The sequence below is a fragment of the Procambarus clarkii genome, chromosome 90 (assembly GCF_040958095.1).
Source record: "Procambarus clarkii isolate CNS0578487 chromosome 90, FALCON_Pclarkii_2.0, whole genome shotgun sequence".
Classification (NCBI taxonomy): Eukaryota; Metazoa; Arthropoda; class Malacostraca; order Decapoda; family Cambaridae; genus Procambarus; species Procambarus clarkii.
This window is the reverse complement of record NC_091239.1, coordinates 12,159,682-12,175,045: the sequence shown is the minus strand read 5'-3', so window position 1 is coordinate 12,175,045 and position 15,364 is coordinate 12,159,682. Positions and strand designations below refer to the sequence as shown.

General features: G+C 46.0%; 1 protein-coding gene across 1 annotated transcript in view; it reads right to left on the bottom strand.

The window, feature by feature from the left end:
• Nucleotides 1-15,364, bottom strand: part of LOC123746569 (putative neural-cadherin 2) — a gene marked incomplete at its 5' end in the record, with an annotated part of 39,679 nt that overhangs the window by 12,417 nt on the left and 11,898 nt on the right. The window contains 12 exon segments of the mRNA XM_069318349.1: nucleotides 637-1,051; nucleotides 1,155-1,459; nucleotides 1,811-2,005; nucleotides 2,494-2,650; nucleotides 3,180-3,343; nucleotides 4,746-4,954; nucleotides 6,885-7,098; nucleotides 9,491-9,679; nucleotides 9,993-10,163; nucleotides 11,691-11,846; nucleotides 14,806-14,969; nucleotides 15,092-15,325. Of these exon segments, the coding sequence (XP_069174450.1) occupies nucleotides 637-1,051; nucleotides 1,155-1,459; nucleotides 1,811-2,005; nucleotides 2,494-2,650; nucleotides 3,180-3,343; nucleotides 4,746-4,954; nucleotides 6,885-7,098; nucleotides 9,491-9,679; nucleotides 9,993-10,163; nucleotides 11,691-11,846; nucleotides 14,806-14,969; nucleotides 15,092-15,325 (2,573 nt within the window).

Genomic DNA, 15,364 nt, shown 5'->3' with positions numbered 1-15,364 from the left:
GGAAGCTTTACCTCATGTGTCACCTGGAAGCTTTACCTCATGTGTCACCTGGAAGCTTTACCTCATGTGTCACCTGGAAGCTTTACCTCATGTGTCACCTGGAAGCTTTACCTCATGTGTCACCTGGAAGCTTTACCTCATGTGTCACCTGGAAGCTTTACCTCATGTGTCACCTGGAAGCTTTACCTCATGTGTCACCTGGAAGCTTTACCTCATGTGTCACCTGGAAGCTTTACCTCATGTGTCACCTGGAAGCTTTACCTCATGTGTCACCTGGAAGCTTTACCTCATGTGTCACCTGGAAGCTTTACCTCATGTGTCACCTGGAAGCTTTACCTCATGTGTCACCTGGAAGCTTTACCTCATGTGTCACCTGGAAGCTTTACCTCATGTGTCACCTGGAAGCTTTACCTCATGTGTCACCTGGAAGCTTTACCTCATGTGTCACCTGGAAGCTTTACCTCATGTGTCACCTGGAAGCTTTACCTCATGTGTCACCTGGAAGCTTTACCTCATGTGTCACCTGGAAGCTTTACCTCATGTGTCACCTGGAAGCTTTACCTCATGTGTCACCTGGAGCCTTTACCTCATGTGTCACCTGGAAGCTTTACCTCATGTGTCACCTGGAAGCTTTACCTCATCGTCCCACCTGACGTCGATCCTGTGCCAGCTGTTGTCGGCGACGGTGTCGGAGGCGTTGAGGACTAGGGTGACAGGTCCCTCGCCCAGGTCCAACACCAGCACCGGGCGACCCTGACGCAGCTCCAGCAGGAACACATCACTCACGGGCCCTACTTTAGTCGCCAGGACTCCCTTGTCGAGCGGCTCTGGCCCCGAGTATAGCAGTGTGGCCCCCTCGGCTGCGGCGAGGACTTCAAGACTCACGTGGACCTTCGGACAAGGCGGGATGGGTGGTACCCACGCCCACCCACCTAATGGGGTGGCCACGCCGCCCATTTCGTCTTCGGCATTTCGGCCACCCTCGCCGCCTTCGAAGTGCCTTGTGAGCACCTTGCAGCGGGAGCCCCAGGTGTGTTGGGGACACACACACCTGTCAAGAACAGATATTGTCAGTGGCAGGTGTTTCGTTTGAGTTTGCGACCATATAAACGTGTAAATGTCTTATCTACACACACACACCCGCTCAAACTCACCTCGTGCCTGTGGAGGTTGGTACACACCTGCCGCCGTTGAGGCAGGTGTGTGGGGTGCAGGTGGGGTGTGGGGCAGGCCTCGAGTCCCCACACCCACACCGCCCACGGGTCGTAATTCTGGGCCCCACCACGGCTGAGGTATTGGCATCCACCACGCTGAACCCGCCTCCCACACCCACCCAGCACCCGCCCACACACCGGCCGCCCGTGTGGGTGGACCCGTTGGCCAGGTCGTGGGCGGCCTCCTCATCACCACAGCCCACCACGCCCACATCCCTGACGGCGACGCCTATCGCTTTGCTCAACTGATCAGAGGATGATTACATTCTATCAGATAAAAATGATTAAAAACTGACTATAGACGAGTATATAATTGATCAAAAGAGAATGATTATATCTGATCATAAAGAATGATTACAAGCACTTAAATCACCTGTTAACCATCCCTTCTATAAGCTAACAACCGAACAATGCAATTAAAAGACAAATTACTAAACAATGAATTAATTTGATCATGTTTCTCATGTCAATTTTAAATGAAATTAAGCTTCTTGGGCATGACAAAAAAAATATGCAAATTTCTACTTTGTCATAAATTATTAATTATTTAATAATTTATAAATTATCGTAGTTATTATATAGTATTTGGAACTTACCTCAGTTCTACGATATATCAGAATCTGACTAAAATTCAACATGCCGTTAGAAGAGAGCCAGACACGAGTCCAGGGCGTGGGCGTGGGCGTGGGTCCCAGAGGCTCCACCGACACCGCCCGCACGCCCACGCCCTCTCCAGCCTCCGCCCACGCCTCTACTGTGGTCACTAGGCGCGTCAAAATTGACGTACCTTCCTGGATGTGAAATAGATTGATGTAATGTATATATTACTGCGTTCTCTCACTCTCCGTTTTCTATAACTGTTTATCTATATCGCTATACATAGCTATATATTTATTTATAACAATCTATTTCTGTATATGTATATTTATATGTATCTATATCTCAATATGTCTATCTCTCACCCCTCGCTCTCTGTCTCTCTGTCTCTGTCTCTCTCTCTCTCTCTCTCTCTCTCTCTCTCTCTCTCTCTCTCTCTCTCTCTCTCTCTCTCTCTCTCTCTCTCTCTCTCTCTCTCTCTCTCTCTCTCTCTCTCTCTCTCTCTCCCTCTCTCTCTCTCTCTCTCTCTCTCTCTCTCTCTCTCTCTCTCTCTCTCTCTCTCTCTCTCTCTCTCTCTCTCTCTCTCTCTCTCTCTCTCTCTCTCTCTCTCTCTCTCTCTCTCTCTCTCTCTCTCTCTCTCTCTCTCTCTCTCTCTCTCTCTCTCTCTCTCTCTCTCTCTCACCTCTTGCGTCACGACGCGGTAGGTGTCAGCCAATAGGGTGACGGGGATGGCGTCGATGACGTCACGGAGGCCGACGGATGTGACGTAGACGGTGACGTTGGCTTCCACGTCAGAGATGCCATGAGTGACGTCACTCACCCTGAACCCCAACTCGTATCTGAAAGTAACAAAGAAAAACAAAAATTAAAAATCTGACTAAAAAAAAGATGAATAAAAGTAATCAACGAATCAATAAACTCAAAATCAGATTAGAAAATGACAATTTAGATGTTTAATTTCGGGTTTCAATCTTTTTAATGGGTGTTGAGAATTCAGGGACGAGGGTTCGAGTCCATTGCAATGACTCGATATTTTTTTTTTTTTGCTCCATAGTGTTACCTGTTTAAGAGTGTTCAGTTTAAACGGTGTGTTTTGTTTGACCTTGAAATACCTGTCAATTAAAGCCATCTGTCACCTTAAGTACTGAATTAGTCACCTTCACTTACCGTCTATCACCCAACCACTTGGATTGGACGGTAGAACACCGGTCCTCGCTTCATGCAGGTCGGCGTTCAATCCCCCCGACCGTCCACAAGTGGTTAGCCACCATTCCTTTCCCTCCGTCCCATCCCAAATCCTTATCCTGACCCAGTGCTATATAGTCGTAATGGCTTGGTGCTTTCCCCCTGATAGTTCCGTCCACTTACCGTCCATCAGGGGTGGTGGGGGACATAGACAGGTGTCCGGAGGCGGCGCTGACGGAGAACAGAGGCTCCTGGACCCTCCAGGAGTACGTCTTCTGCGACGCGTCCCAATCGTCGGGGTCCTTGACGTACACCCTCCCCAGGGGCACTGGCTCCCCCTGCGTCTCCTGGGGGGCAGGGGAGAGGGAGAGAGAGAGAGAGAGAGAGAGAGAGAGAGAGAGAGAGAGAGAGAGAGAGAGAGAGAGAGAGAGAGAGAGAGAGAGAGAGAGAGAGAGAGAGAGAGAGAGAGAAAGAGAGAGAGAGAGAGAGAGAGAGAGAGAGAGAGAGAGAGAGAGAGAGAGAGAGAGAGAGAGAGAGAGAGAGAGAGAGAGAGAGAGAGAGAGAGAGAGAGAGAGAGAGAGAGAGAGAGAGAGAGAGAGAGAGAGAGAGAGAGAGAATAAAGAGTAATAAAAACCATTCAGAAAAGAAGTACATTTTCCTGTTTTTCTCAGTAAGACAGTAATGAATGGCTTTGTTTGCGTTCGCCCTTAAACACACACACACACACACACACACACACACACACACACACACACACACACACACACACACACACACACACACACACACACACTTTAAATCTCTATATCTTAAATTTAAAATCATCTTTACAATGAGAAATCTTTGATAAAAATAAGAGATCTAGGAGTGGTTCTAGATAGAAAACTATCACCTGAGGACCACATAAAGAATATTGTGCGAGGAGCCTATGCCACGCTTTCTAACTTCAGAATTGTTTTTAAATACATGGATGGCGATATACTAAAGAAATTGTTCATGACTTTTGTTACGCCAAAGTTAGAATATACAGCGGTTGTGTGGTGCCCATATCTTAAGAAGCACATCAACAAACTGGAAAAGGTTCAAAGACATACTACTAAGTGGCTCCCAGAACTGAAGGGCAAGAGCTACGAGGAGAAGTTAGAGGCATTAAATATGCAAAAATAATTTATAAATTATTTTATAATTTATACACACACACAGTGTGTGTGTGTGTGTGTGTGTGTGTGTGTGTGTGTGTGTGTGTGTGTGTGTGTGTGTGTGTGTGTGTGTGGAACAAAAAGTTAGTTAATAGTTAGTAACAGTTGATTGACTGACAGTTGAGAGGCGGGCCGAAAGAGCAGAGTTCAACCCCCGCAAGCACAACTAGGTGAATATAACTAGGTGAATACACACACACACACACACACACACACACACACACACACACACACACACACACACACACACACACACACACACACACACACACACACACACATTTACCTACAAAGTTCCCTCAGAGAATGCAGTCCATGTCATCCCTTTATTTCTCCAGTCCTTTATCATCAAATTGCCACCAATCGTACTCTCTTTCCCGCCTCAACCGCAGGAAGAGACTCACAGCAATTCAGTGAGAAACTCCCCCCCCCAAAAAAGAGGTCTCATTCGTATTCGTTTTGTCCATCCATAGGGGGCCTGACGGCTGAGTGGATAGGGCCCGGGATTCGTAGTCCACTTTCACTCTGTCTATGTCTCATCCTGACTAACCTGGAGAGTGTAGACAGTGACCGTCTTGGCAGCGGGCGTCATGGGGTTGTCATTGAGGTCACCGACGTGGACAGTAAATGTGACGGTGGCAGACAGAGGCGGCCACCCGGCGTCTGCCACCACTAGAGGCACCAGCAATATCCGTCTCTCTTCCCTGTCCAACCCCGTCCGGGTCCACACCACGCCGACGCCCCGTCCCTCGTCCCCGTCTGCTGGACAGGAAACAGAAGTATTTTAGATCTTGCTAACATGTTTACTCGCGCCCGAGATGTGTTAGAAACTCCCCAGACAGGCTCTGTCTGCCAACAATAAGACTCCGCAGACAGCCTCTGTCTGACTCCGCAGACAGCTCTCATTACATCCGTCAGACATCATCAAAACATCACCTGTCACTCACCCAATGTTTACATTCTAATCTTAACTATGTCCCGAACACGTTCAAGTCAAAACATCACCTATCACCTATCACTCACCCAATGTTTACATTCTAATCTTAACTATGTACCGAACACGTTCAAGTCGTGAGGCCAACACGTGTTTCACACGTGTTTAGGTTTGAATCCCTCTGATGCGCCCTTCACAGAAAACGATTCCCTGATGAACCCTAATCTGTAACCGTTCTGTTGTTATTGTGGCGGGAAAACAGACGAGCGATGGCTTGCGGATAGTATTTCAACAAGGGATCCAAAGTTGGGATAGGTTTGGAAGCTCTCGGGATGCCATTCACAATCCCGAGTGAGACGCGCGGCCAATTGCATTCAGATAACTATAGTGTATGTAAAAAAACAAGGACAACAAATACAAGATATTTACGTTCTCAAAAGGACGAGGCTTTTATGTATTTGGTTTCAGATTTGTTTTGAAATTGGTTTTGGATTTGTATAAATCATTCGTTTCCTTTCCATTATACTGTATATATATATATATATATATATATATATATATATATATATATATATATATATATATATATATATATATATATATATATATATATATTTATATATATATATATATATATATATAGAGAGAGAGAGAGAGAGAGAGAGAGAGAGAGAGAGAGAGAGAGAGAGAGAGAGAGAGAGAGAGAGAGAGAGAGAGAGAGAGAGAGAGAGAGAGAGAGAGAGAGAGAGAGAGAGAGAGAGAGAGAGAGAGAGAGAGAGAGAGAGAGAGAGAGAGAGAGAGAGAGAGAGAGAGAGAGAGAGAGAGAGAGAGAGACAGAGAGAAAAGATAAGGCCTAAGATAATACATATAAGTACTACACTAAGCTTAGGAATGTCCAAGTTTTATTCATGGACTATATAATAGTACATATGAACTTATGGTGGTCCAAAAGTACATAATGATTCTCTAGTCTACATTACTAACATTTCAGGACATATATGTATTTTCATTATTCTATATTCATTAGTATATGTATTCACAGTAAGGCTCTATGGAACTATGTCATATTTAAACAAAGAATTTCCACACCTTTACAACATTCATCAAAGTACAAAGTTTCTGTATAATTTAAAAGAATGAAAATGCTGTGTAAAACAATTTCATAATTTGTAAACACATTCTGACAAAATATTGTTATGGAGTCGAGTATTTTAATCTCCACTAAAGCTGAATAGATTTGTCCACAAATTTTTAATTTATAAACAAAAATATATGTGAATCATTACTACTGACTATCTTATTTTGAACAAGTTTTTAAAAATATTATTGAGTAAACAGCTGTTACATATATTGAATAGTTTTTTAAAGTTATGAAATTAGTGTAAATGTAAGTAAATAAATAATGTAAATGTCGAAATCAGCCTGGATGACTATCTTATGTTATTAAGGAGCTAAAACACACTATTAAGGGACCTATAGACATCACAACTCTGGAGAGGAGAGAGGAAACATAAGGAACATGATCGCAACATACAAGATACTGACGAGAACTGACAACAGGTGAACAAGGACAGCCTCTCCTCAAGTACTGTAGAACAGAAAAACCAAAAGTTTTTATTTTTTTATTTTTTTTTTTATTTTTTTCTACCACAGACGTGGCCACACATTTACAATGCTAACCAGCATATATACATAGTAAACAAACACCTTTAGTGTGATGTACGATAACACACAAAAAAGACCCTGACAACTCACCCTTATCTAGGGTGACGGTGACGCTGGCGACGACGTGACGTGGTGCCCTGGGGTCAAGGGTCACGGTGAAGGGAGGCCCGTGACCCTGGCTCCAGTCGTCGGGGTCACCGAGCTTGACCCGAGCCACCACCTGCGCCTCGCCGTGCTCCTCCACCTGCGCCTCCCGGGGCTCGGCCAGGAACGGCGGGTTGTCGTTCACGTCCGTCACGGTCACCTGCGTGGAGTACAATCGAGGTCAGAGGTCACATGAGGTGGTACAGAGGTCAGGAAAGGTCACATGAGGTGGTACAGAGGTCAGGAAAGGTCACATGAGGTGGTACAGAGGTCAGGAAAGGTCACATGAGGTGGTACAAAGGTCAGGAAAGGTCACAAGAGGCGGTACAGAGGCCAGGAAAGGTCACAAGAGGCGGTACAGAGGTCAGGAAAGGTCACAAGAGGCGGTACAGAGGTCAGGAAAGGTCACAAGAGGCGATACAAAGGTCAGGAAAGGTCACAAGAGGCGGTACAGAGGTCAGGAAAGGTCACAAGAGGCGGTACAAAGGTCAGGAAAGGTCACAAGAGGCGGTACAAAGGTCAGGAAAGGTCACAAGAGGCGGTACAAAGGTCAGGAAGGGTCACATGAGGTGGTACAGAGGTCAGGAAAGGTCACAAGAGGCGGTACAAAGGTCAGGAAGGGTCACAAGAGGCGGTACAGAGGTAAGGAAAGGTCCCAAGAAGCGGTACAGAGGTCAGGAAAGGTCCCAAGAAGCGGTACAGAGGTCAGGAAAGGTCACAAGAGGCGGTACAAAGGTCAGGAAAGGTCACAAGAGGCGGTACAGAGGAAGGCCTCTCACAAAGTGCCTTTTTAGCCCATACAATGCAGCTCTATTCCTTTTCCAATGACTCTCCCCTCACCTTTCACCCATACAATTGAGCTGGTTGGCAGAGGGGATGTTCTGGCTTCTTGCAAGGTCGGGGCTCGATCCCCCGATGACCCACGTGGTTGGACATCGTTCCTTCGCTCTGAACTCATATCCCAGCTCCTTAATTGTCCTCAAGTCACCCCCCAAGTGGTACTTAAGTCATGCTGGCTTACCAGTTTCCCCTGGCAATTATTTGGCAAAGTTTTGCAATTACGGTAGCCAGAGGTGGACCACACACGCACACACACGCACACGCACGCACACACACACACACACACACACACACACACACACACACACACACACACACACACACACACACACACACACACACACACAGAGCCACAGAGACGTTAGAAAGAATTTTTTCAGTGTCAGAGTAGTTAATAAATGGAATGCATTAGGCAGTGATGTGGTGGAGGCTGACTCCACACACAGTTTCAAATGTAGATATGATAGAGCCCAGTAGGCTCAGGAATCTGTACACCAGTTGATTGACGGTTGAGAGGCGGGACCAAAGAGCCGGGGCGGGAAACGGTGGTAATTGCCCAGTGCTACCTTTGCTTAGCTTAGTTCACTCTACGTGTGGGGGCAAGAACTGGCAGGCCTTCCCAGTACTAAACACCACCACCAGTTCACCTAGTTCACATTCACTCCCAAAAAATCTACCACTTACGGGGCTATTCATGCCCGTACCACCTCTTGGATGGCTTAACCTTCACCAATCAATCATCACCTAGTTGCCGTCTCTGTCTCTGTTGCAAGAGACCATGAGGATGCATCAACTCGAAGTTTGCAGTTCCCAAGCTGTGAACACGCGGGAACATGCCAGATCCAATGCAGGCTTGCTGAAGGGAACTATAAGGATTGAACGCCGACCTGCATGAAGCGAGACCATCGCTCTACCGTCCAGCCCTAGTGGTTGGACTCCACCGCAACGCCATGCAAAGTTGCGCACTTCAATCACTACGATATGTGCTTGCACGAGGCTCTAGATAGCTCCCAAACCTATCAGGTTCTATGTTCGATCTCTGAGGTCTCCTCCCCCCCCCCCGAGCCTGTAATCTCAGCTGGTGTGATCACCTGGGCTCCCTCGCTATCACAACCATAGACAGTATTGAGGAATATCCTCACATTGCTCCAGCAGCAGAGGCTATCCGACCTTCCTTTGTTTTGGGAATAATGCATCGCCAACAATACGTCTCTGGTGTTATACTCTCTAACACACAAGCCGCGGCAACACCCAACATGAAAGCCAGTATAACCAAGCCAGTGTATAACCAAGGACCCATGACTACAACTCGACCCACTGCGCCCCCAAAAAGGCGCCAAAAATGTCCAAGCGTCAGATCCTGCTTGACAGAAATTCATCCTTCGTCATCCACTCTTTTTAAATTATTGCATCGGTGTGTTGTATTGCAAATTTCAAACCCATATATACTTTAAAAAGTAACATTTAAAAGAAAAAACACTTCGGTTGAAATGATACAGAAGAGTTTATGGCTTGTGAATGAACCAGTCGCCATTCCTACCTCACTTTTATTACAGTTTACGCCTCATATTTCTTTTATCCAAGTTTTCCAATTCATCTCAAAATAAAAGTCGAGAAAGTTGTAGAGAACTTCATAGAGATATAGTGTGTTACAGTGTGAGAAATACAGTGTATACGGTGGTCCCGGTACTCACAGAGGTCCCGGTACTCACAGTGAGGGTGGCTGTTGTGGTCCTGGGCGGGCGGCCACCGTCCACCGCCCACACCAGTACCGTGTGGGCGGCCGCTGTCTCTCGGTCCACCCCGCCCACCAGCCTCACCGCCCCGGACCCGTCCACCCCGAACTGTCTGCCGGGGTCGCTGCCGGAGGCGACGCTGTAGTAGACGGCGCCCTGCCCGTCCTGTAACCACACCGGAGAAAGAATAAATACACTCCTGTTTCCGTAATTCCAGTTTGACAGCGGGATATGCTGCTTCTGGAAACTTTCCCTATTAAGTCTACTCATAGCCCAGTCGCTCGAGCTTCGGGCTTCACACACACACACAACATGGGGTCCAGGGTTCGAGTCCCACACAGCTCAGGTGAATGGAAGGGTGTAAGGGATATATGACATTGCAGAAGGCCTATTGCATCGTGCAAGGCAGCTCCTCCTAATGGCTGCTATTGACAGGGAGATAAACGGTATCTCTACTAGCGATAAATATAGGACTTACTCCGTCAGGATCGCGGGCGGTGAAGGTGGTCAGCAGAGTCCCTGGAGGGGTGTCCTCAGGCAGGGTCAAATGGGCGTGGTCGTCCTCTATGATAGGGTCGTTATCGTTGATATCTTCCAGGACGACTGTGACTCGCGCCTCCGCAGAGTGACTCCTTACACCACCCGCCACCTGCTGGATGGCGTCCCTCATCAATATATACTCTATTAATTCAATTCGAAACGGTTCAATTATTATCATTAATCAATGAGAACCATTCAGTTATTATCTAAGAAATAATTGTTTTAACTGGTGTTCAGTTATAATCTTGAAGTCTTAACAAAAACTATGTTACAACTAGCACAATTTATAACTTCTGGAGGGTTATTAAGGCCTATTGACCTCTGGAGGGTTATTAAGGCCTATCAACCTCTGGAGGGTATTAAGGCCTATTGACCTCTGGAGGGTTATTAAGGCCTATTGACCTCTGGAGGGTTATTAAGGCCTATTGACCTCTGGAGGGTTATTAAGGCCTATTGACCTCTGGAGGGTTATTAAGGCCTATCAACCTCTGGAGGGTTATTAAGGCCTATCAACCTCTGGAGGGTTATTAAGGCCTATTGACCTCTGGAGGGTTATTAAGGCCTATCAACCTCTGGAGGGTTATTAAGGCCTATTGACCTCTGGAGGGTTATTAAGGCCTATTGACCTCTGGAGGGTTATTAAGGCCTATCAACCTCTGGAGGGTTATTAAGACCTATTGGCCTCTGGAGGGTTATTAAGACCTATTGACCTCTGGAGGGTTATTAAGACCTACTGACCTCTGAAGGGTTATTAAGACCTATTGACCTCTGGAGGGTTATTAAGACCTATTGACCTCTGGAGGGTTATTAAGACCTATCAACCTCTGGAGGGTTATTAAGACCTACCAACCTCTGGAGGGTTATTAAGACCTATCAACCTCTGGAGGGTTATTAAGACCAATCAACCTCTGGAGGGTTATTAAGACCTATCAACCTCTGGAGGGTTATTAAGACCTACCAACCTCTGGAGGGTTATTAAGACCTACCAACCTCTGGAGGGTTATTAAGGTCTATCAACCTCTGAAGGGTTATTAAGGCCTATCAACCTCTGGATGGGTATTAAGGCCTATCAACCTCTGGAGGGTTATTAAGACCTATCAACCTCTGGAGAGTTATTAAGACCTATCAACCTCTGGAGAGTTATTAAGGCCTATCAACCTCTGGATGGGTATTAAGGCCTATCAACCTCTGGAGGGTTATTAAGGCCTACCAACCTCCGGAGGGTTATTAAGACCTATCAACCTCTGGAGGGTTATTAAGACCTATCAACCTCTGGAGGGTTATTAAGACCTATCAACCTCTGGAGGGTTATTAAGACCTATCAACCTCTGGAGGGTTATTAAGACCTATCAACCTCTGGAGGGTTATTAAGACCTACCAACCTCTGGAGGGTTATTAAGACCACCACAACACCTTACCGACCATCCACCGAGTATACATAAGTCCTGAAAATTATCCAGGACTAAAGTATACTCTTAATGTATACTCACTGAGAAGCGTAGTATGCCTATGTATACCTAAACGGGTATACTTCCCAGTGCATATATCCCTTGATCTACGGATTCTACACCAATCATCAACAGACTGGAGATAACAGGTCATCAATCCACCCCTGATTGATGTAGCCCCCACGTACCGTATCGGAAACCTGGACCTTGAACTCGAAGCCTCGTCTGTGGTCAGGGTCCTCGAAGTCCAGGGTCCTCACAGCCCTCAGGTCCCCTTCAGGGGCTCCTCCAGGTCGTCCCTTGACCTCGAACAAATCCCAACCTCGACCACTGTTAGGGATCACCTGTAAGGGTTAGGGATCACCTGTAAGGGGGCAGGTTAACAAGAAGCGTGATTAGGGGGTTCAGTCGGTATCTGCGATATCCTCTATGCTAGGATATCGTGATATCCTAACGATAGTTTCGTGATATGTAGACGATAGTCATGTACTGTAGCTATTACCTACGATAGCATCTATCTTGAACACAGCACCGCTCCTGTGCCGGGTAAGTCCACTACGGGCTCACCATAGCCCGTGCTACTTGGAACTTGTTCCGAGTAGCTTAATCTATAACAACAACAACAACAACATCTATCTTGTAATATGCGATAGTCACATTAAGACCACCACAATACCTTACTAACCAGCCAGCAAGTATTAATTCCGTATATACAAGTATATACATAAGTATACAGTATACATCTATATATACACCGATTAGAGTGCTGTATACACCTCTTGGTGTATACATCCTTCGAAAGATAATGCTATACAACCATGCAATAGATTGATGCAATAAACCAATATCAATGAGATATTAAACAAAGGTAAGATAAGGTAACTATGAAGAGACAGCGCTAATTAAACCAGTATGGCAACATAGCACTTGAAATGGATACAAGACAGACTAAGAACTGGAATATGTGGGGAGATAGACTGAAGAATTAAAGAACTGCCCGAAACGCTGCGCGTACTAGTGGCGTTACAAGATTGTAAATACTATCTTGAGGTTATCTGGAGATGATTTCGGGGCTTTAGTGTCCCCGCGGCCCGGTCCTCGACCAGGCCTCCACCCCCAGGAAGCAGCCCGTGACAGCTGACTAACACCCAGGTACTTAATACTATGCTATGTATTCTCACAAACCCAATGTACCTTCTTGTATATAAATAAATTAATAAATAAATAAATAAATAAATAAATAAATAAATTAATTAATTAATCAATTAGTCCAACCATTTAGATCGACCAAAGCCAAGGAAAAACTGATAATTATGTATTTAAACTGTCGAACTACGCAGTTAAGACTTAACTAGGGAGGTGGTTCATTAATAGTGGTCAAGATGTAATGTAATGTCAGGGGGAATTCCTAAGAACATGGAAGGAATAGAAGGCCAGGGGCCAGATTCACGAAGCAGTTACGCAAGCACTTACGAACCTCTGGGGCCAGATTCACGAAGCAGTTACGCAAGTACTTACGAACGTGTACATCTTTCCTCAATCTTTGACGGCTTTGGTTACATTTATTAAACAGTTTACAAGCATGAAAACTTGCCAATCAACTGTTGTTATTGTTATAAACAGCCTCCTGGTGCTTTGGAGCTCATTAACTGTTTAATAATTGTAAACAAAGCCGCCAAAGATTGAGAAAAGATGGACAGGTTCGTAAGTGCTTGCGTAACTGCTTCGTGAATCTGCCCCCAGGATAGAATTGGATGTGAGGATGGAAGACAGGAACGGTGCCCAAGCACTTGCACCTTCGGGGATCGAACGTCGTCCCTGCTAGAAGCGAGAATATTTCTCTACCAACCAATCCAAGTAATTAGACTACAAGGAAATCGCCGTATGGAGCAATTTTATTCTTAATTTGCGTATATGTCACACTGAAATATTTCCGTATCAGTAAGTCAGTGTTTTCAGTCGACTGCAGAAACACTTACATCTTGACTGACTGCTTGAACTCTGACTTGTTGCTCCTCCTTGAGCACCCAATCGTCTTCGTGACCCTTGACCTACTACTGCTACTTACTCCAGCCTATTACAGATAATTTCTCATTACAAAAGTTGAACTGAATTTCCCAAAACAATTGGTGAACTTTTCTAATAAATAATGACCATGGAACTTGAAATGAGTTTGTTCGTAAATATTGCTTAGCTAATTCCTTCACATCAGGTGTAAAAAATCTATGCTATATGCGCTTCAGTTAAAGAAAAAGGTAGGAAGATATTATACAGAAATTGGGGAGATTCGTCTACTATTTAAGATTCCTTCAGATAGGTAGATTTTAGGATACGTAGCTAAGTACTTTTGATCATCACATTCAGACGCGGGAAGATGTAAAAATTGGCGCATGGGACCTTCAATCAAGAGCTTCTAGGACCTTCAACCAAGAGCTTCTGGGACCTTCAACCAAGAGCTTCTGGGACCTTCAACCAAGAGCTTCTGGGACCTTCAACCAAGAGCTTCTAGGATCTTCAACCAAGAGCTTCTGGGACCTTCAACCAAGAGCTTCTAGGATCTTCAACCAAGAGCTTCTGGGACCTTCAACCAAGAGCTTCTGGGACCTTCAACCAAGAGCTTCTGGGACCTTCAATCAAGAGCTTCTAGGATCTTCAACCAAGAGCTTCTGGGAGCTTCAACCAAGAGCTTCTGGGACCTTCAACCAAGAGCTTCTAGGACCTTCAACTAAGAGCTTCTGGGAACTTTAACCAAGAGCTTCTGGGACCTTCAACCAAGAGCTTCTAGGACCTTCAACCAAGAGCTTCTGGGATCTTCAACCAAGAGCTTCTGGGACCTTCAACCAAGAGCTTCTGGGACCTTCAACCAAGAGCTTCTGGGACCTTCAACCAAGAGCTTCTGGGACCTTCAACCAAGAGCTTTTAGGACGTTCAACCAAGAGCTTCTAGGACCTTCAACCAAGAGCTTCTAGGACCTTCAACCAAGAGCTTCTAGGACCTTCAACCAAGAGCTTCTGGGATCTTCAACCAAGAGCTTCTGAGACCTTCAACCAAGAGCTTCTAGGACCTTCAACCAAGAGCTTCTGAGACCTTCAACCAAGAGCTTCTAGGACCTTCAACCAAGGGCTTCAACATCACACGATTGCCAGTATCTAAGGAGAATATCAGGAGTAGCCATGCGGAGGATTCGAACCTCTGCTCTGGGTACTCCCAGAGTTAATGTGATTTCTCTGTAGCAGAATCAAAGGTTAAAACAGCAAGTTTTTTGACACCTTGTATAGGCCCAGCGTGCCTGGAACCACTGACCATGAATGTGAAGTTGTTGGAGACGTCTTGATCGAGGACGGTGAGGGTGGCGATGACATCGTTGGGAGTAAGGCTCTCCGCCACCTTCAGCGTCCATTCAGGCTTGGAGAACCTCGGAGACTCGTCGTTGACGTCCTGCACCTCGACGACCACCGCGGCAGTACCTGCAGAAGGAGGCGAGATCGATAGGCGAAGAGATAACATTGTTTTCAACATTTTAAACTCAAGTGTTTGAACCAAGACATTAAGCTTACGATAAAGGTTCAAAATACCATGAGACATTCACCCTTGAGGCCTCCACCGTCAGTAGCCACCACCTGGATGGTGTACTGCTGGGTCTTCTCTCTATCAAGACAGCAGAAGGCGGTGGTGACGAGGCCAAGGTGGCTGTCGATAGCGAAGATGGCCTGCCCCGTGGTCTCGTCGATGGCGTTCTTCTCCAAGGAGTAGGTGATCTTGGCGTTGTCTGCCTCGTGGGGGTCGTCGTGGTCCACAGCCGCCACCTGGGCCACAGACGAGCCTGGCAAGACATGACAGCAACCTTGAGTTTTTATCTCTG